The 22,765-nt window shown below is 43.8% G+C and overlaps 1 protein-coding gene across 6 annotated transcripts in view; it reads right to left on the minus strand.

The window, feature by feature from the left end:
* DGKD (diacylglycerol kinase delta) overlaps positions 1 to 22,765 on the minus strand; it is a 114,022-nt gene that overhangs the window by 87,002 nt on the left and 4,255 nt on the right. For 4 of the 6 annotated variants that reach the window (XM_082690631.1, XM_082690633.1, XM_082690632.1 and 1 more), the window contains exons 2-3: positions 2,814 to 2,924; positions 1,093 to 1,173 (exon numbers count right to left, since the gene is read on the minus strand). In XM_082690631.1, the coding sequence (XP_082546757.1) occupies positions 1,093 to 1,173; positions 2,814 to 2,924 (192 nt within the window). The other 2 variants (XM_082690634.1, XM_082690635.1) reach the window with 2 other exon arrangements.

The following is a 22,765-nucleotide window of genomic DNA, read 5'->3' on the forward strand; positions in this document are numbered from 1 at the left end:
AGAGGGTTAAAGCCTCTGCCTTCGGCTCAGGTCATGATCCCAGGGTCCTGGGATCGAGCCCCGCATCAGGCTCTCTGCTCAGCGGGGAGCCTGCTTCCTCCTCTCTCTCTGCCTGCCTCTCTGCCTACTTGTGATCTCTGTCTGTCAAATAAATAAATAAAATCTTTTAAATAAATAAACAAACAAATAAATAAATGAATGAATGAATGAATAAATGAATGAATAAATAATAAAAAATATGAGGAACGGGATGCCTGGGTGGCTCAGTTGGACTACTGCCTTTGGCTCAGGTCATGATCCCGGAGTCCCAGGATCGAGTCCCACATCGGGCTCCCAGCTCCACAGGGAGTCTGCTTCTCCCTCTGACCTTCTCTTCACTCATGCTCGTTCTCACTGTCTCTCTCTCTCAAATAAATACATAAAATCTTTAAAAAAAAAAAAAATTAGGAACATTTTGATCAATCAACATGGAAAAATGCCCAACATAAATTGTCAAGAGGAAAAAAAACTGGTATAAAATAAAAGAATCATAATAATCTTATGGTGTATGTGGGGGAAGGCACAGGTATTTAGAAATAAAGATGAATACTCCAGAGTAAGCAGTTGGCTACCTCTGGGTGGTGAGGTCACAAGACTTTAGGTATTTGGAACTTTTACAAAAAGTACAATGTAACTTCTTTAAATTTAGGGGTAGGGAGGGGAACAGTTTAAAAGTAAAGAAACACCCAAAATATCAACAGCATATGTTTTGAGGTAGCTGAATTATGGTTGTTTCAACATAGTTTCTGTGTTTTCCAAATTTTCTACAATAATCGTGAAAAACAAGCCTCTGTGCAAAACTGTTAGAGAAACATTAAAAAACAACATGTTAAAAAATTCACTTGGACCCTCTTGTTCTTTTGAGCTTCCATGTGCCAAATTCTTAGTTTTTCTCCAACCATTCTATTATTTTCAACATTAAATTCAAAATTTGCCAAGAAGACTTCCAATCAGAAAAAATAAAATGGTCTGAACTGCTTACATGCTTGTTCAGATTAAAAAGGAAAGCAAAATGTGGTAAGGAATCAAGATAGGTGTGGTCCAGAGTCTTACCGTGAAACTGTTGTTGACGTTCTTGGTGCTGGATTCAGCCACGCTGGCATCTGTCAGGTCCACCTCGTCAAATATGATCGACTGGAGAAGAGACCCAGGCACCAGAGTCAGTGTGAGGCCAAGGCACCCTGGCCCAGCCACTCTCCCTCAAGCTCAGCCAAGCACCCACAGACACCCAAGCCCCTTAAAACTTGAGCACCTGACAACTACACGAACACTAACTGCGTCCACAGCTGCCTGCTTCTAACAAGAGCTCAAAGGTAGAGCTCTGTGTGTTTTTTAAGCCAGGAGTTCATGAGTGACTGCATTCGTGGAGAAAAACAAAACAAAACAAAAAACCACTGTGGTTCCTGTATTTATTTTTTGTAATCAGCATTTCACTTCTATATGTGAAATATCCCCTCACATGGAGTCTACCTGAGGGAGCAGGGTTCCAGACCGCGGATCCTCCGTCCTCCCAGCTAGAATCACACTTAGGGGGAAAGGTCCTGGCTAAAACAAATGATTCTAGGAAGAGAGACCAATCCAGATAGAAGGGATCTGGCCATGAGGAAAAAAACAAACAAACAAACAAAAAAGGGAGCAGACCAGAAGGAATCTAGTCCTGGAGAGAGAGACAGCCAGGCTCCAGAAGGAGGACTGGGTATTCCGCCGGGGAAACTCCCTCCCCAACCTATTTTCCTCCCCATAGTCCCCATCTCCTGTTTACCTTATTGTCCCCTCTAAGAAGACTCCACTGGGAACCCCTGGAGGAAATGCTAATGACTTAGGAAAGAGACTCACCCTTTTAAGTAACAAGCCTCCTCCCCCAAACCCCTTCCCCAAACACACACACACACACACACACACACACACACACACACACAACTAACTCTAAGTGTTTTTTGGTTTTTTAATGAGGGATGCGGTCAGAACCCTCTCCAAACAAGTTGCTCTGTTCAATTTCAAAAATTTTAATGCATTCTCTAGGGATCCATCTCAAAAAAAAAAAAGTCTGGAATCTAAATCATTTACATTTTAATGCCAAAACATCAGTATTGACAACAATACCAATACAATACTGGTATTCAGGACGCCAAAAACTAGCTTGGCAAACACACATTCATTTAAAGGGACGGGAATTCAGTGGCTTTCACTGGCTTCTTGTCTTTCTCTAGAGCTGCCTGTGACTCTCCCTGTAAAGCTCATACACAAGCCAGCACAAGGGAAGGCGGAGCTGGGCTAGAACTTCACAGTTCTATTCACACATCAACAAGCCCAAAACGCTCCAAAAACAGCTTCCATTAGTGTCACAGACATGTACTACTTACCTCCACACTCATTAAGCTGTATATATTAAATATCTATAGCTTTTTGAGTGCCAATTATAACTCAATAAACTGCTTTTAAAGAAAAGATATTTTAGCCCATAAGAGATTTGTAAGCCTGTGACCCCAATTCTTCCGAAAAAAAGATCTTTCACTGTAATTTGATTATTTCTGTGACATTCCCCCCTTTCCCCACTGGTGACACGGAACACTAAGGAGGAAAACACTCAGTAAGAGTCAACATGTATAAGAAATAAAACATGCCTTGAGACAAATTAAAACTAGCACTGCAGAGTATTACCAAACTCACGGGAAATAACAGATCTAAGCAGTGGAGGATAAAAAATCAGTAGGGGACTTGGTAGAGACCCTGCCGAGTCTGTTCTCCAGTGGTCTCCACTCACTGCACCTCACCTTTGCCGTTTTTGCATAGTACAGCGTTCGCCCCCGCAGCTTGAAGTATCTCCTTTTTGATCGCTGAAATGAATTGTTCTGTTTGGTCAGCATCCCCTCTTTGATGACGGTCTGAAAGCACAGAAACAATTCGTGAGCAAGCGTCTGCACAGTGCCCTGGTGCCCATCCCACGGAACTGAACACAGACGGGCCAGTGCCTGCCTGACCACTTAGGCCACTGGCCTGACCCAAGTACTTCTCACACTCTCCCCAGACCTGGCCTCTAGACAGGGCTACACAATTCTGAAGGACGGTGGCATGCCTGAGTGGTGAGGGTGTCAGGGGCCCAAGGTGTGCCTGGCCATGCCCAGGGGATCAATAGAAGGGGGACAAGAAGACTTGAAGGAACACAGTAAGCAGCAAGGGGCCAGAGCATTCTCCAGCTTCAGCATTTGGTATTTTTCAGCTATTCTTGGCGTCGTCTCCGTGTTCTCTGGCCTCCTGCCATTTCTCAGGATCCCGTTGCCAAAACTGTCGATGTAGGTTGCTGTGGGGTTCAGCACAGCCCCAGGCCTGTGCCCCAATCAACCCTCACCCTATTCACAAGCTGGGTACATGCCTCTGCCCACATTGTCAGACAGAAGTGCCACAACCAAAGTCACTAAACTCCTCTCCTCCTGTAAATCCAATCGGTCCACCATTTACCTGGAGTTCCCTTAACAGCCAAAGTGGACAGCGGTCCACTCACCATGGCTCAATGAAAGCCAAGGTCTCGGCAGAGACCCAGGCAGGGTCTCTACCGAGTCCCCTACCAAGTCCTTATCCTGGGACAAACTTCCACTGCTTAGATCTGTTATTTCCCGTGAGTTTGGTAATACTCTGCAGTGCTAGCTTTAATTTGTCTCAAGGCATGTTTTATTTCTTATAAACGTTGACTGAGTGTTTTCCCCCTTAATGTTCTGTGCCACCAGTGGGGAAAGGGGGGAATGTCACAGAAATAATCAAATTACAGTGAAAGAACAGGGGGCATGGCTTCTCCTGGAGCTGTTTCCCCTCCAGTGCTGTCCCGGGGGCCAGTCTAACAGGACAAGGGAGTCCTGCAGAGCACTCAGAACCGAAATGCTCAAAGAACTACTTGATGATTAGACATGTGAACTACTGGGAGCCACTAGGAGACAAACCGAATAAACAACATGCCTAAAACAGGAGCCTGGCTCTCGGCACGTGCATACACTGTTTTCCCCAGCTGACAGAAACGGCCAATGTACAGGGGGTTTCACCATGGAATCAGGGAGAATGCACAAAAACTATGCCCCATATACTAATACCGGTTCAGAGAAGTTTTAGAAGAATTACCTAATCCCATATAGCTTTGCACTTTAGGTAACTTTTTTTTTTTTTTTAAGATTTTATTTATTTATTTGACAGAGAGAGATCACAAGTAGGCAGAGAGGCAGGCAGAGACAGAGAGGAGGAAGCAGGCTCCCTGCTGAGCAGAGAGCCCCATGCGGGACTCGATCCCAGAACCCTGAGATCATGACCCGAGCCGAAGGCAGCGACTTAACCCACTGAGCCACCCAGGCGCCCCTTTAGGTAACTTTTTAAAGAAAGTATCTGTCCAACGCACTTGGGTACCTCTGGCCACTGAAGATGACCTAAGATGAAACCAGATATAGAAACCTCATGTAACCCAAACACGTCAGACGACAAGAGCAGAACACCAGTGCAGTCTGGTCCTTCCACGAGCCAACTCAAAACAGAGCAGGGAGGGAACTCGGGATGCAGCTCACCCCCACCCTGAGAAGAACTCCAAAGAAAGCCCCTGAGGGCTTCACCAACATGGGGCCGTGCACCGGGACCCCAACCTGAGACGCACAGTGCCCTGTCCACAGGGCATGGAAGTGCTGGCAGCTGCTCCCCTCCTTATCCCCGCCACAGGACGTCCTCTCGAGGAGCTTCCCGGGCAAGAGGAGCTGCACGAGCCAGCTCGTGACCTTTGCGCCAGGTGTGATGGGATCTGTGCTGTCCAGTTGGCCTTGTGGTACGACAGCAACCTTCTCCAGGTCCCAGGAAAAAAAAACTACTGAGAACCTCCCTCCTCATGCTGTGGCTTATGCCTCCACCTTTGCTTCTGAGGTCACCCGCCAGCTCTCCTAGGTAATGAGACTGGCAGCAGCAGAGAGAAGACGACAGCATCACCCAATGACCAAAGGAACAGACAAGCAAACTACAGTCACAGAATCCAAAACGGCCATCCTAAACGAAGGCGCTGCTTTTCTGAAGGGCGGGAACATGTGCTGAACCAGAGGCCGAGTCCATGGCAGAGACCGAGCGCCCCCTCTGATCCTAGTAGCTACAGGTAGAGACCATCCCCGGTACAGAAGGACTAGCAGGTCGTTTCCCAGAGTTCTTTTCAGAGCCAAGTACACACGGACGTCCATCTCAGCGCGCTCTTCAGAGACCCAGAACAGCTATGTCTGCACACAGCAAGACAGACCCACAGGCGCCAGGGCCACGCTCCAAGGCGGCCTCTCCTCCTTGACCTCACAGGACTCTCTCGACAAAGGCACCGCTCCTCACCCCCACGCGTCTTCCTTACCTCTGCAGGGGAAGTCACCACTTCCATCTCTTTTCTAAATGCAAATTTAAAAAAAAAAAAAAAAAGACAACAAAACCAACAAGCCCAGACCCAGAAAAGTTATACTAAGTTATCTTTAAAGGAATGCTAGAGTACTTTTTCTTGCATCTCCCGCCACACATCTCACACATAAAAGAAAAGCAAAATTAAAACACAATCCACTCTACCACACACACACAAATCTTTCAGAAAGCGGATGAGAGCTGCGATCTTGGGCTACCCAAGGAGGGCCGCTGTTCTATTTATAGAACAAGAGCACTCAGAAAAAGACTCTGGTGGGTTTCAGCGGAAAAGGCTGGGGAAAAGATAAAGACCAGTATTTCTTTGAAGCTTTCTCAGAAACTGCGTTTCTTCTCCTGATTCGCTGCTCGAGAATACTATAGATATGCTGCAGAATATTTTTAAACACTCAGTCAAAAGCAATGAACTAAAAGTGGTCAAGAAAATAACACCCCTGAATAATCTGCTGTGTTTTGCATTTGGCAGCTTGTAAATGGCACCCACAGGAAACACTGCTCAGCTGGCAGGGCTCCTCCTCGTGCCCAATGGAGCAGAGAACCAGAAGTCAAAAACCCAGACTCAAGCACAGCTCGATCAGGACATGCTGGGCGGCCATGCTCTTAGAACCATTTTGTCAAGTTCTTTGCACAAATAGAAGGGCCCACTCTGTCCTTCAAGCAATCCAGGGCACCTTCATCACCATCAGAAACCCAGAAAGGACAGATCTGAAACACACACAGGCACTGAGAATCAGAGTGGGTAAGTGAGCCCCACGCCCACCTCCAGAAAGGAAGTTAATCCAGGGATGAAACCGGTAGTCCAAGCGTGGCCCTGGGTGCCACAGCCACCCACGGTGAGCTGACAGAGAGCAGCTGGCCCATAGGCGAGACTGCCAGGCACCTGCTGTGAGGGAAGCTCAAGTCTCTAGTCATCCTGCTCAGGAACAAAGGACTGAGGAAGGCAGCTCTGGAAATGCCCTTAAAAAGGCTTCAAAACAGGGGCACCTGAGTGGCGCAACAGTCAGTTAAGCATCCAACTCTTGGTTCCCACACAGGTCGTGATCTCGGTGTCCTGAGATAAGCCCTGCATCGGGCTCTGCACTCAGCACAACCTGCTCGAGATTCTCTGTTGCTCCTGCTGTGTGCTCACACACTCTTTCTCTCTGATAAATAAATAAGTAAAATCTTCGGCCTGGGAAGTGGAGGGAGAAGGTTTCAAACGAGTGGGCAGGAAAAAGCTAGAACAGGCCCCTCGAGCCCTGGGCAAACCTGCCCAGATTACTGAGAGCAAGGCCTGTGGGTCTCAGACCCTCAGGTATACTTTGCAAAGATGCTCTTGGCCACAGTATGGAGGAGAGGTGGAGGGAAACCTAGAAGCACACAGAACAGTCCAGTAACTCTTGTAAGAGGGCAGCCAGCAACACTGAGCCTCTGGGAGGGAAACAGGGACACAGACTTGAGAATGCCTGGATGGAGACGAGGAGGACTCTGGTTTCACGGGAGAGGCTGGGGGCTTCATTTTGGGCATGCCCACGAGGTCCTCAAGCATGCCAGGGGGAGCTGAGCGGAGCAGAGAGACAGCAGCGGATATGAGGTCAGGGTATGAGACAAGGTTTAACAGGAGAGACGTTTTGGTAAGGCACATAGGGAAAAGGAGCACAAAAAGAGCAGGCACAGGAGACTGGGAATCCCAGGACACCAAGTCCAGGTACAGAGAGGCAGGAACCCAAAGGAAGGATAGAAGAAAGCAGGCACAAGGCCAGGATCAAGGAGACAGCCCCCAGGAGGCTGCACTGATGATGACGACTGGGTGGAGTCGGAGGGCTGCCAGGGGGAAGCCAGAGCACAGTACACGGAATGTGACCTGGATGGGAGGAAGCAAAGATGGAGGTGGGTTTTTTAACCCACATGTTTCTTAACTTTTTATAAACATGGAATCATAGTGCACACACCATACTTTAACTTCCGATTTCCTCTCCTAATATATCGTCAGCACCCTTCCACGTTAGTGAGTACCTTTGTCAGCTACAGAGCATTTCCACATACTGCTGTGCACTGCTGTGCGTGTACTCAACTCACCTGGGCTGCTAGAACAGGTGGAACGGGTCCCACTCCACGCTACCAACAGCACTTCGAAGAACAGCGCTACAAAAGTCTGTGCCTGCCCTGGACTCTTCCTTAAGGCAAAATGACGAGAAGCAGCATTTGGGGCTCAAGACAGCCCAGAAATAGATGCTGACAGATTTGAAAGTGTGATGAGTGACAGCAGCAGCTTCTCCAGCTGGGGGCGAAGAGGGACCAGTCAGTGGCCGGGCCTAAAACAACTGATTATCCAAGGGCAAAAATGCTCTCAGTCCCCCACCTCACACACGTGGGCTACAGATGAAATGCAAAAGGCACAACTCTAAAAGCTTCAGCAGACAATAAAGGAGAATTGCCTTATAACCTTGGGATTGGGGGGGAAAGGGTCTTAAGCAGGATTAAAAAAGTACTAAACACCAATTATAAAACTGCTTAAGCCAACTATATTCCAATGGAGAACTTCTGTTGATCACAGACACCTCACAAAGAAAGGAAGAGGGAAGCCAGGGTCTGGGAAAAGATACACGCAATAATGCCAATGGCCAGAGAGAGCATCCAGAACATTCTAAGAACCCCTGCAAAATAGTAACAAGAAAAAGCAACTGCTAAATGGAAAACTGGCAGAAGGCATGAACCAGAGCAAGTCCAATGGTGACTAAGAGATGCTGAAGGGCAGTATGCTGGACAGAAAGGATCCCTGGGGGCGACCTCCTGATGCTCTGCTGGGTTCACACATGCAGTTTATTAAACGCATTTATGCTTCACTGACATTTACATGCGCATTACTCAACATGGGAAAAGAAAGGGAAAACAAAGTTCGTCAATAAAAGGATAGAAGTAAAAGCTCAGGCAGAGCACTACTGGTGCCTTCAGCATCTTGTGTAAGTGGGAGAGTGTGCACGTGTTCCTGACGACCAGACTGCCTGAGTGGACAAGGTTAGCAGCTGAAGGCAGGCCAGGAAAGAAGGGGGAAGATAAAGGAGAGAGGAGGGAAAAATCCAGCCCAATGTTCAAATCAGCCATCTACTTGTCCTTAAACCTTTTTAGTCCTCCAGTAAAAACGTATATAAACCTGATATTAGTCCACATGATAAAAAAAATCCACAAAGTTAAAAAAAAGTGGGGAATTAGCATAAAAGTTAAAAAACAAAAGAACTATTAAAATGTTTCTGTGGGGGGAAAAAGCTAGTAAAACTTAATACCTTAAATTTGCATATCACTTGAAATTTTCATGAGTATTTTTATATCTGCTTGCTTTCTTTTTCTCCCCAAGATTTTATTTATTTATTTGACAGAGAGAGAGAACAAAGCAGGGGAACAGCAGGCAGAGGGAGAGGGAGAAGCAGACTGAGTAGGGAGCCCAATGCAGGGCTTGATCCCAGGACTCTGGGATCACGGCCTGAGCCAAAGGCAGACGCTTAACAACTGAGGCCCCTCCTTGCCTTCTTAACAGAACAAATACATACTAATATTCTAACTGGCAAATAAGAAAACTGGGCGTTGAAAGATTGAATAATCTGTCCACAGTTAAACACCTACTAGTAGACCACAAAGAAATATGAGGCCCCCTTCACTCTTATCAAAAATAGGGCATGCATGACATACCCAAAGACCTAGAGGTTATTTTAAATGCTTACTAAGTACTCATCATATTTACTATATACATATCTGGCATTTTTACCTTTTAACCTTCCATCAACTTCAGAGTTACGCAGTAATATTCCCATCTTACAGATTAGGGAATAAAGGGTCCAAAGAATTAAGTAAGTCACTCAATGACACACAACTAGTAAAAAGACAACCTGGAATTCAAACCTAGTTCCTAGACAGCAGACCAAAAACATCTGTTGGCAAAAAATCTACTGATCATAAAAATCTATTGATAACTCTGATTTAAATAATTTTTTTAAAGATTTCATTTATTTATTTGACAGAGAGAAAGAGATCACAAGTAGGCAGAGAAGCAGGCGGTGGGGAGAAGAAACAGTTTCCCCACTGAGCAGGGAGCCCCATGTGGGGCTCATCCCAGGACCCTGAGATCATGACCTGAGCCAAAGGCAGAGGCTCCACCCATTGAGCTGCCCAGGAGCCCCTCTGATTTAAATAAATTAAGCAAAGATAGCTTCATCAATTCAAAACACCATCCACAAATTCAATCCAATTCATCTGATTCAGAACTACCTGCAACTTACCTACAACTCCCCTACCTACCTACCACCCGGTCTTGTCACATCATCTCAGAAGCTGAGAAGTCTGCTCACCTTGGGCCACAACTGTATGTTGACACATCAATGTCTCCATGGCACCAACAACCAGCAGGAGCGAGAGACTAGAGGTGTACATGGGTTACTGCTGTACTGGAGAATTCCTTTCAACTCCTCAGAGCCGAACCCTACATCTGCTGCCACCAATCCAACACAAAGGTGCCCACATGAGTTGTTTTTCCTAAAGACCCCAAAAACGCTAACCCACAGAGAAAGGACAGCCATTCTTTTCTTACCAACCAAGAGAACCCAACTTCCCCGTTGCTACTACCCTGGTTTTCCTCCTTCAATACACTGCCTGCAAGGTTAAAAGCAACCATGTCCCAAAGCCCCTGTCACTTGAAGTTCCATAGAGAGTTAGGAAGATGTCCCATTCCTGTCCCCAGTAATATGAAGAGGGACGAAAGCAGAAGACCAAAGAGTGGCTGCAAAGTGTTGGGCCAAAATTCCCTCAAAAGAACTGCTCCTTGATCTGCCCTTCCTTTGGAGTTCACAACCACCTTCCCTAAATCTGAGGGCTCTCCTATTACTCTGGTATGGCCCCTCTTTGCTAATACACTCTCAGTTCTGAGGGGGCTGGTTGAACCAAGTGCGGCCAACAACATCACAACGCTGATCACACCTCCGCAGTCCTGGCCACATGATTCACTTGGTCACAGAAACCGACATGGAGGTAATGCTTACTAAGCATAAGTCCTACCAGGGCTGGGGAGGCAAGAGAGTTGCTTTGCACGCATGTGAGAACACATGTGGCTTCGAGTCCCCATTCCCTGATCCTCTCACCTTGAATGCAGTCACCAAGTCTAGAGCTGTAGCAGCTACGGTGGGGGGAGACCATGAGCTGGGAGCCAGCAATCTAAAGCTGGTGAGGCAGAAAGCCACAGTGTGGAGTCCTAAGGCATCATGTGGCTGACTCCCTGGCCAGATCAAGGGGGTACAAAGGGCTGAAGCTGTATTAGTGATCTTAATCACCTGGGTGCCCAAGCACAACACACTCTGAGGAAACTTTCTGCAAAATATCATAGGGGGCTAATATCCCTAATCAGTAAGAGCCTCTAAAATTTGAGAATAAACTAACAATCTCTTTTGTTTTTAAAGGCAAAAACTAAAAGAATCTGTTCACAAGAAAAATAAGTAAAAATGGCCCTTAAACACATGAAAATATGTTTGACCTTATCTCATTAATAAAAAAAGAAAACTAAACTAAAATACACTATCATCATCAGATTGACAGAAAAAAAAAGAAAAAAAACACACAGGTACTGTGGGCGAGGCCATGAGGAAACCACTGATCAAACAGGGCCTGAGGTAAGTCCTGAGGACAGGGACCTGCCAAAACCTAGCAAACCTACACATCTACCCTTTCACCCTGCACGCCAACTCCAAGAAGCCCATCCCACAGATACTCTGGCAAAGAGCATAAAATGAAGTCTGAAGTCTGTACAAGACTATCTGCTGCATAATATCATAGCAAAAGTCTAAAAATAATGCAAGTGGTTGAATAAGCTATGGTATATTTTAAAAAACAAAACAGAATACTATACAATTGTAAAAGGAATGAGGAAGATCTTTATACAACTATGAAATGATCTCCAAATTCTATTAAACGGAAAAAAGAACACTTATGGAGCCTGCTACCTTTTGTAAAGTGGATGTGTGTGTACACGCACACGTGTCTGCAGAGATAATTAAAAGCAACTATGTGTATATATAATTTTTTTAAATTTCCAAACAGAAACAAAGGAAGAATTAACCAAAATAATAAAATAATAAAAATGACTGAATGGTTCCCTCTGGGTGGAGAGGGCCAGAGCAGACAAGACAGGAAGGAAGCCAGCCTTCTAGAAGGTACAGAATTGTAAAAGGACTCCCAGAGAAGGGAGGCCACCTGGCGCAGCACCCAGGACAGCTCTCACTGGCCCCTATCTAAGGGCCTCTCCACAGATGACCCCACTCCATCTACACAAAGACACTCCATCTACACAAAGAATGCGCGCATTCTCATTCCACACAAAGGGGCGGGGAGAAGACAGAGTCAGGGCGTGTGCTGGGCCCACTCTGCACCAGGAACTTAGGAAGCCTCAGGATCACATGATCTTCACTGTGAGGAGTTGCTTCCCCATTTCCTATATGAAGAAACTGAGGTCCAGAGAGGACCGATATCCACAGAGAAGGGACAGACGCGGGGTTCAAACCCAAGGCTATGTGATTTCACATTTAGATATCAAGTGAAAAAATTAAAAAGTACGCTTGGTGAAAGGTTTTCTTTTGTTTGTTCTTAGAGGTACAACTAAACCACAGTCACAACTAATTCTCCCACTTCTCTGGGGTGAGCACATGGACAGATGTGCACGGGTCAGGGCACAATCATCTCCACTGCACACCACGTAGGCAAACCCAACCACCAGCAACAGAAGCGACTTCCAAGTACGTTCGTGTACACAGCACACACACACACATACACTGTGGTACACTCCTAGCACCACAGCCTCGCACGGCTGCTGTGAGCCTACAGAGTAAAATCCTTCTCCCCATGGACCGGTGGAATGAAATGCACTCTTTGTTTCAACAAATATTTATTGAACACTTAAGTGCAAGTACGGCTGGGAATATGATGATGAAAGAGACAGGACCCTTGACCCTTAAGGAAATTGTGCACTGACAGAGGGATACTTTTACAACATAAAAAGTACCATAGGAATGTGCTTTAAATACTTAGAAGAAAGCAGGGCTCGGGGCTGAGGACAGAAGAAAAACAAGAAAGACACAATGCTGATGACTGCTTAGACCGGGTGACTTGATTAAAACTCCTCTCCCTACTTTTGTGTATGTTCGGAAATTTCCATCAGAGAGAGATAGGGTGCTCTGGAAACTCAGAAGTGAATGAAACACACCAGAGGCCTGAATGCAAGGCCTGCAGCTGCTACCACTGGAGCTAAGGGCAGCAGCTCCCTGACATCCCAGGTTCCTGACCTGCAGATCCCACCTCAGGGGGTGCTGCCCAGAGCAGGAAATGCCCAGGAAGCTGCAAAGTGCTACACAAATGCAAAGCAGTGTTATAACCATCACTACTCAAATGCCTCTTCCCTGGGTCCCACTGCCCCCTTGCCCATTTTCAGACAGAAGGTGGAAATAAGAGTCCGGTGTTAAGCAGCCGCCTCTGGGCTTACGGGAAGTGCTTTTTCTTCACTTGAGAACACTCAGTCCAGCCACACTGCTAACACCTGCCACTGACATCCTGCGATAACATCCTTCCAGTGTGTTCTCAGTGCGTAAATAAGACAGAAAGAGGGGTTATGTAATATACAAATTATTTAATAATCTGCTTTTCCAAATATATTGTGACCAGATCCACTTTTCTGTGTTTCTCTGTAGCCTGTTTCATCTTTTCAAGTGCTTAAGGGCACTGAAATAATTATGAGCAAATCTAAAAAACTGACAGCATTTCATATATGAAAGAGTTTCAATGTCAGGTTAAAATATATCTTTTTAAAAAATATATATCTTATTTATATCAAGACCCTGAACTCTGCTTAGGTAAGTTTAAAGTTACTTTCAACACAGGAGTTAAAAGTTTAAACAAAGGGGAACTTAACTAAGATACTGCATAACATGTATTCATTTATTAGGATACTATGAAATTTAAATCCTACTTATCATGCCCTTTTGTATATCTGGCTGCTTACACTGCATCTGTTTTGATCTGACAGCTGGAACTGTTTCAACTGTGATTCAGGACTTTCCAGAAAAAAGCCTAAGGGCAGACTCTTCTCCATTTTCTGCTACCTGCACACAGCACCCTTTATACCCTCCACATTAGGAAACCTCGATTGAAGGACATCATGTTAAGCTTTTGTTTTTGTTTTCTTTAACAAACAATATGCCCATTTTAGAAAATTCAGAAAAGTAAAAATAAAAATAATCCAAACTGCACCACCCTGGTATCAGGGCACAATCTCTGGCATCAGTTCGGAAACTTTCGTTGTCTTACTTCCTATGCAGTGTTTTGCACACAGCTGAATGGCATTCTGTACACACTGCCTCTCTGTTTCCCCAACATGACAAAGTACTGTCCACATTACTGCCTTCCTCAATCACCCAAAAGGCTGCAGTAGACACAAAAGCCGCAACTCGCTCTGCCACTTCCCAATTGTGCGGCCTGGGCACTCAGCCACCATGGTAACCTTCACGCATTTTCGAAAGGGAAGCAAGACCACCTATGCAGGGTGCGTGATGCCAGCACGGAAAAGCTATGTCAGCTCTGTCATTAACCCACTGAGTTGCTACACTGGGCTGGACTATCTCGGGGATTTGCAACTTTTTATATTTAATGCTGCAATAAACATAACATCATTGTACTTTTCTTATTTAAGCCTATTTCCTCAGCATAGGATTCCACCAGTGGAATTACTGAGTCAAGAGTATGGACCGTCTATGTTTTTCAAACATGTCACCAAATCATCTCCCCAAATGGCTGCACCCGTATGTGCTGCTGGAGAGTGAAGAAGCTACAGGGTTTCTATAAACAGCAAAATTCCAGCTCACGCACAATACTGGCTGGATATAAAAATCTACTTAGACAATTATGACTAGTAGATAGTAAAAATACACTTGGGCAATTAGACCCATAACTCACTACTGACAAACCTCGTTTTTACTTGCCCTCTTTAAGTACCTGAAAACATTAAAAAAAAAAGAGATAAAGAACAATTTCTTAGACTTCCTTTGCATTCTACTAATCCATCTTTGTCAAAGAGTTCAAATATAAAGACCACCAAGTGGGATTAGACTTAACAAGATGGGTATTTCAAATTTTCCCAAACCATGAAAAGAACTGAACCAAGTTCATACCCCATACTTGAAATATGGAGAGTTCTAGGACAAAAGAAATTCAGAAATACAGATATTTCCTTTCAAACCCTACAAATGTGTAACTGTCTCATAACCATCCATAAGAATGATTCTATTATCAATCCTTCTACGAATTCCACTGAGACCACTCCAAAATAGTCAAGATTACCAACCAATTCTGAGAAGTTCATAGCTGATTTTAAGTATTATAGGGTATATAGCTTGAAAGGCCAAATCCGGCTGGGAAAAAAGTGTCATTTGTCTTCAACAAATGATGCTGGGATATTCACATGCAAAAGACTGAAACTGGGCCCTTACCTCACACCATATAAAAAAAATTAACACAAAAAGAGCTAAAACAATAAAACTCTTGGAAGAAAACACTGAAGTACATTTTCATGACCTTGGATTTGGCAATGGTTTTTCAAATATAACACCAAAAGCACAAGCAAGGAAAGAAAAACATAAACTGGACTTCTCTAAAATTTAAAACTTTTGGAAAAAAAACTTTTTTAACTTTTGTGCTTCAAAAGACACTCACTGTAAAGACTGTGAGAGGAGGGGTATGTGGGTGGCTCAGTCAGTTAAGCTTCTTACTCTCAGTTTCAGCTTGGGTCATGATCTGGGGTCATGACCAATATCACATCAAGCTCCATGCAGAGTCTGCTTGGGATTCTTCCCCTCTCCCTCTCTCTCCCCTTCTGCTCCTCCCCCCACTCACATGCACACTCAGACTCTCTCTCTCTCTCTCCCTAAAATAAATAATACCAATCTTTTTTTAAAAGACAGTGAAAAGAGAACCCACAAAATGGGGGAAAGTTCATTAATTTGAATTTACTGAATACTGAAGGGCCCAGTATTCAGAATATATAAAGAACCCCACAACTCAACAACAAAATTATAGCCCAACTTAAAAATGGGCAAAGGACTGAAATAGACATTTCTCCAAAGATACACAAGAGGCCAACAGGCATATGAAAATATGCTCAACATCATTAGTCACTAAGGAAATGCAAATCAATACCAGGAGATGTCACTTCATAGCCACCAGGATGGCCATAATAAAAAAGAAAAGAAAAGAAGTGTGGACAACTGCAGAAAAACCGGAACCCTCCTACATTGCTATTGTGCTGCTGGAAATATAAGATGGCATGGCCATTGTGGGAAACAATTTAGAGGTTCCTCAATAAGATATACACATAACCACCCAACAATTTCACTCCTTGGGTAAATACCTAAAAGAACTAGAAACAGACATTCAACCAATAACTTGTTCATAGAAGTCCTATTCTATTCACAACAGCCAAATAGTAGTAGCAATTCGAATATGTATCAAGAGATGAAGGGATAAACAAAATGTGATATATCCATACAATGGCATACTATTTGGCTATAAAAAAGAATGAGACACTGATACATGCTACAACATGGATGAACTTTGAAAACATCATGCTAAGGGAAAGATGCCAGACACAAAAGGCCATATATGGTATGATTCCATTTATATGAGATATCTAGAAAAGGTAAATCCATGGAGACAGAAGGCAGATGAGTAGCTGGGGAAGAAGAGGGAATGGGGAATGACTGCTTAATGGAAAGGGGTTTCCTAAGGGATAAAAAAAATCGGGAACTAAATACCGGTGATGGTTGCACAACACTGTTAATACCTAACGCCACTGACCTGTATACATTTAAAATGGTTAAAGTGAGGGGGTACCTGGCTGGCTCAGCTGATAAAGTATGTGACTCTTGATCTCAGGGTCGTGAGTGTCAAGCCCCACATTGGGAATAGAGCCTACTTAAAAATAAAGAAGTAAAACAAAATAAAAGTAAATAAATTTTTTTTAAATAAAATGGTTAAAATGGTAAATAAAGAAAAAGAACAAGAGTGCTCCTCTCCCATCTTGCTACAAGGGACAATGCACTACTTGGCCTGGATGCTGGGGTGTACTTCACCATCATGGGGCAAGAGGGGCCAGGCTTAGGAAAACTACCACAACCCAGGCACCTTCACCTTCAGATGGAGAAAAGCAGAGACAGCCAAAAGCAGGTGGCAGGTGACCCAAAGCATCACACTACTCAGACTGAGGTGGCAGGGAGAGCCGGCCCAGAGCAGCACAGGCACAGCACTGGACCTGAGACCAATCTCGGGCAGGACTCACATTCCCTCCAGGAGCCAAGCACACAGTTAATGGCACTTCAAACCCGAAGACCGGGAAAAATATTCCAGGCCTGATAAATCAAAACAAGACAGGGGGGAGACGGGGTGGGCTGAAGATATATTATAAAGCACATGCATAAATAAATGAATTTATTACAGAAACCAGAAGATCATTTTAGCAAATATGTGCTTCTTGTTTTAAGATTACAGGAAGACACTGACTCTATTAAAAAATTAGTTTTTTCAAGGACAGGGAGCACCAAAATGAGAACAGGATGAAATTAAAGCACAAGCTACGATACAGGACATGATTAGAAAAGGAAGCAAAAATAATCACACCCCAGCAAAATTAAAATCCACATATAAGGGGCTAAAGGGGAAAACATACACTGCAGGAAATGTCATTGGTCATGTACAAGCCAAAACGTGAGACCTCAGAAAAGCTGCAGGATACAATGCAGAGAAGACTGGGAAGAGCTCACCAACAGAGTGATGAAGGGACAGATTAACCCACAAACAATAAGAACCACAGAAAAGGAACACAAAATAAATGGAGATGCAAAACTGAGAGGTACAAACCCAAAAAAGGAAAAGCAAAGCCCCACCAGGTTGATGTGCTAAACTCACTGGGCACTGCCTGTCCCAGACACCTCAGCCCCAGCCCACCATGACCTACAACCCCACTTCTGGAATCTAGCCCAAAGATGAAACGACAGATCAAGGCACAGCAAGCAAACGCTCACAGGCCAAAGAGCCACCGTGAAGGGGCTCCCCTAGGAAAAAGTGGACAGTTTAAGCATCAAAAGGAATGACTACCACTGACTGTAAAACACTGAATAAAAAGAATGAATCCACAGTGACAGAGTGAGACAGCGAGGGAGAACAGAAAGAGAACGTTTGCCTCCATTGGAGAGGATTCTTCTACCAAATCCTTACTTTGAAAATTGGTAATTAAACAGGAAGAAACCAGCAATTACCCTGCCTTTTTTTTTTAGAAGAAATTGTAGCTCTTCCCCAGTTGAAGTGGAAAAAATTTACAGAATACCAACAGACAAACGTGGAAAAGATGACAGAAAGGGGGCACTCTCCATTTTGCAAACCCGTAATTGGTTCAGGAAAACTCTTAGGTATGAATGCTGAAAACTGTTAAAGATAAGTATATTTGCTTGATGTCCAAGAACCACCTCACAGGTTCCCTCCTGACAAAGAGGGAAATCCACACTTCCAATGGAAATATCTAGCATCTCCACATAAAGCAAATGATGACACAGCAGAGGGGACAACCTGACAGGACACTGAACATCCCAGATCAAGGAAATTTGCCCAAAACATCAACCTGCATAGAAACAAGTCTTCAAAACTCTCACTTCCAGTTTACAGCAAATAAAAGGATCAAAGAAACCACAAGGAAAAAATTAAAAAAAAAAAATCCAGACACAGATTTTTTTTAAGATCACTGCCCTTGTCTCTCCAATTCATCCATGTCACAGTGGGGAGGAGAAGGAGAAAGTGCCTGTGGGGAGAATTTGAGGCTCAGAGACTGAAGAAGTACAACAAAATATAATGCAACAATTTTGATTGGTCATGATCCCCCAAGGGGATTTTGGTTCAACTGGGGGAATCTAAAAATCATGTGCTTATTAGATATTAGAAAATTACAATTAATTTTTAGGTATAATAACGGTGTATAGGAAAACATCCTTATTTTTAGAATTCCTTATCTTTAGAGTTTAGGTGATGACATACTTTAAAATGTCATTTTTATGAGTTGCATGCTGAGCTATCTAAGTGTAAACTATTGTGATACCTATAAGTTACTTTCAAAAGATTTAGCAGATTCCTTATATTCAAGACATATAGATAAGGCATTTTTGGCAATACATTAACAATTATTGATTCTTGGTAGTAAGTATAATAGGCATACACTGTACTATTATTCTTTTTAAAATTTTCATAGTTAAAAATTGAAAAAGAGCCTTCCTTGCAAAGGTATTCTTCACAGAATATACGATTACAAGGGGTAAGAATAAAGAGATTTTAACAACACAGAGAAATGCTTGTAACATTAAAATGAATATTTACATATACTTTCATTCCAATTCTGTTAAACATACCCAGAAAAATACTCTGTAAGGAAATACAAAAGTAACAGTAATGATAGTGCAGGGGGACCTCTGGGTGCTGAAATCAGGAACTTACCTTCTTCCCCTCCCCTCCCTTCCCTCTTCTTCCTTCCGAGCTTCTCCCACTTCCTTCTCTGACTGGTCCTCCCCCTGCTCTGGCTGCATCCTAAAGCCAGTGGCTGAGCTGAGTGGACCCTCCCTCCCACGGTCCCACTGCTCCCTCTCTCAGGCTCCGGGAACCACTCCCACTGCTGCCACATGACTATCAAGGGACAAGGTAGGACCCAGTAGGAAGAGTAGGAAGAGGTGCCATCTGGAATCTACGAGGCTTGGGTGGCTTCATGGCACCCTGGCAAGCCACCTAACTGCCCACCCCTCACCTGTGAAATTAGGATAGTTGAGAATAAGAGGAGCCAGGGAACCACTGCAGCAGGGCCCAGTGAGAGTAAAATCCCAGAGCTGGTCCTCAGGTAGAGCTCCTTATCTCAGAGAAGAGCTCCATTAAGCAGTCAACGGAACCACAGTCCTCCTCTTCCCCAACACCCACACCAAACCATCACTAAGTTCTACCAATGCCAAATCCAACTAACTCTATTACCACCACCACAGCCTTGACCCAGGCTACCAGCTCCCACTCAGGTGGCCACGACAGAGCCAGAGTGATCCTTTCAACATAGATCAGATTACATCTCACTCCTTCCTAGCAGGGATGGCTGGCTGGCTCAGTCAGTAGAACATGCAACTCTTGATCTTGGGGTCATGAGTTCGAGACCCATATTGGGTATAGGGATTACTAAAAGAACAAAATAACAAAACAAAATCTTCAAGCAACAGCACCTCACTCCTACAGAGCCCCTAACACAGCCTCCTACCCAGCTCCCCAGCCTCATGTCCCTATCAAGGTCGCCTTAAGTCTTCAACTCTATCCACATCAGCTTTCTTTTAGCCCTTTGACTTCCCCAAGCTCCCTCTGGCCACAGATCCTTTGTATATCTCTTTGACCAGCTACATCCTCCTCATTCTTTTTTAATCCTTTAAAAAAAAAATCCTTTTCATTATAAAATAGCATACATATTAAGTCCACAGAACAAATACTCATAATTATCACAAATTGAGAACCCAACACCTACAGCAAGGAACAGAACACAACCAGCACTCTGGAAGCATCTTCTCTAATGCACTATCCAATCACTACCCATATTTTCCCATTATCCAGACCTCTGGTAATCATTTATTTGCATGCAAGCTTAAAGACACAAGCACGCAAGACTAAACACCTTATGGCCTATCCATTCCATCCTGGATATAAATGGAATCATATACAACATTCTTTCATGTCTGTTTTTTTGCCCAGACTACATTAATGCTACAATTAATCCTAAAGTCAGCAGGTAGCAGTTCATTTTCATTGATGCATAATATTCTCTTGTAAGACCATACCATAATTTACTTATCCATTCTACTGCTGACTGATGTTTGCGTCTTTCCACTCTTGAGCTATTATAAAAAACACACTAGTAATACTCTTGTACTCTTGGGGTACATTAGCTCACATAAGCTATTAGATACATACACCTAGAAGTAGAATTGCTGAAACATAGGGTATACATTTGTTCAACTTTAACAGACACTGCCAAAATGTCTTCTAATGTGGTGTTACCAAATAATATTCCCACCAACAGCAGCCAAGCTTTCCCTTGCTCCACATCCTTCCTAACACCCAGAAAGACACATTAAATGAAGAGGTGCACAGGGCAGGGTATGGGGAGTGAGGAGAAGCAGAGCTTCCATGCCCACTCTAGGCATGCAAACCACACACATTCTCTCTCTCTCTCTCTCTCTCTCTCACACACACACACACACACACACTTCTGTGCTCATCAACCCAGAAACTCCTTGAATCTCCTTGTTAAAGAGGTTTTATAACTCAATCTTCAAACCCCCTCTGCTCCAAGAAGTTGGGGGTAAGGCTGAAAGTTCACACTTTTCATCACTTGTGAGGTCTTTCTGGTGACCAGCTCCCATCCTGAAGCTATCTAGAAGCCATATCACAAGTAACCCCATTAGCATAAATTCAGATGTAGCCAAAAGGGGCTCATTACGAATAATAAAAGACAATCTTATCACTCATGGTCCAAATGAACATGAATTTTAGAGGGACACTATTCCAACTATTCCTGACCTCAAGGTAAAAAGCAGCCAGCCCCAGAGGCCAGCTCACTTCCGCAGACCTTCATCTTCCCCAGTCCCAGCCTGGTAATACTACATTTTCTCAACAGTTGCCTCATATTAACAGATGTGCTTGGCAGAAGACTAGTCAGTTAACTTGGCCCACCATTACCAGGAGCAGAAGTCACTTTATCCTACTCATCTCCCCCTAATGCCCCCCTCCCAGGATCAGATCAAAATTACCTGTACATCCTCTCAAAGCACCCTGGCTATCACCAGCCTAATGCTCATCCCTGTCACAATGCTACACTAACTATGCAATTGCCTTACTAATGTCTGTCTTATCTTCAGACTGTTAGGTCCAGAGGTATTTATGATTGTGGTTCAGTAAGGTACCCCAAGTGCCTAGTACACCTAATATTTGCTGAGTCAAAATGAATCTGTGGGGGAAAAAAATGAATCTGTGAAATAAGAAATAATGACTAGCCCATGGTATTCCCACTCATATTCAATAAATTTACTTTTTAAAATGATTTTCATTGCTAATTGTTTGCCACATTCATTTTTATTTGCTCTCCTGGCTGCTAGAGATGATGAATCAGCCAGCTTAAGCTGGGGGAGGAGGGGTTCAGGGAGAATGATTAAAAAGACAGAAATAATCATAAAAGAAACCATTTACTGAAGGCTGATGATATGTCAGGCCCTATGCTAAGCATACATAGATTGTCCCATTTACTTCTATGACTTAACATCATCATTTCTATTTTAGGGATCTGACTACTCCTATTTCCTTTCTATTTTGCAGATATGGAAACCGAGGATCAACAACACATTTATTGTCACTGCCACCAACCCAGGAACAGGTATTTTCCCTGTTTCAGATGAGGAACCCAAGTCTTGAGAGGTCTAGGATACTGTCTATGATATCTCAGGTCTCATAAGTGGGAGAAAAGGGTGTGAATCAACTTCATTTAACACCAGAGTTCAGGCTATTAAATATACACATGAGCTTTAAAACTTTTCATATGACTACACAGCCGTTAGGATGGCTATAATCGAGAAGAAATAATCGTGGGCATGGAGACACTGGAACCCTCACACACTGCTGGGGGAATGTAAAATGGTGCAGTCACTCTGGAAAAGAGTATGGCAGTTTAAAAAAAAAAAAAACTACTCCCAGATAGACATCCACGAGAAATGACCCACATGTCCAACAGAAACATGTATGTGAATGTTCATAGCAGTCTCATCCAGAAAAGCCAAAAAGTGGAAATAATCCAAATGCTCACACTGCAACACGGATGAACTTTGAACACTTAACGCTAATGAAAGAAGCCAGACACAAAAGGCACGTACTGCATGATTCTATATATGTGAAACGTCCAGAATCAACAAATCCTCAAGACAGAAAGTAGATGAGCAGTTGTCTAAGGCTGAGAGAATTGAGAAGGAATGAGGAACGGATGCTAATGGTTATGGGGTTTCTTTTGGGGGTGATGAAAACATTCTAAAATTGACTGTGGTAATGGTTGCACAATTGTGCATATATTACAAACCACTAAACTACACACTTTAAAGGAGTTAACTGCGTGGTGTGTGAACTACATCTTTATAAAGCTATTTTTTTAAGTCTTTTACAACGTAAACATTTTGTCTAATGTCTGCTAGTCTTCATTTCACAATGG

The sequence above is a fragment of the Mustela nivalis genome, assembly GCF_964662115.1.
Source record: "Mustela nivalis genome assembly, chromosome: 11".
Lineage (NCBI taxonomy): Eukaryota > Metazoa > Chordata > Mammalia > Carnivora > Mustelidae > Mustela > Mustela nivalis.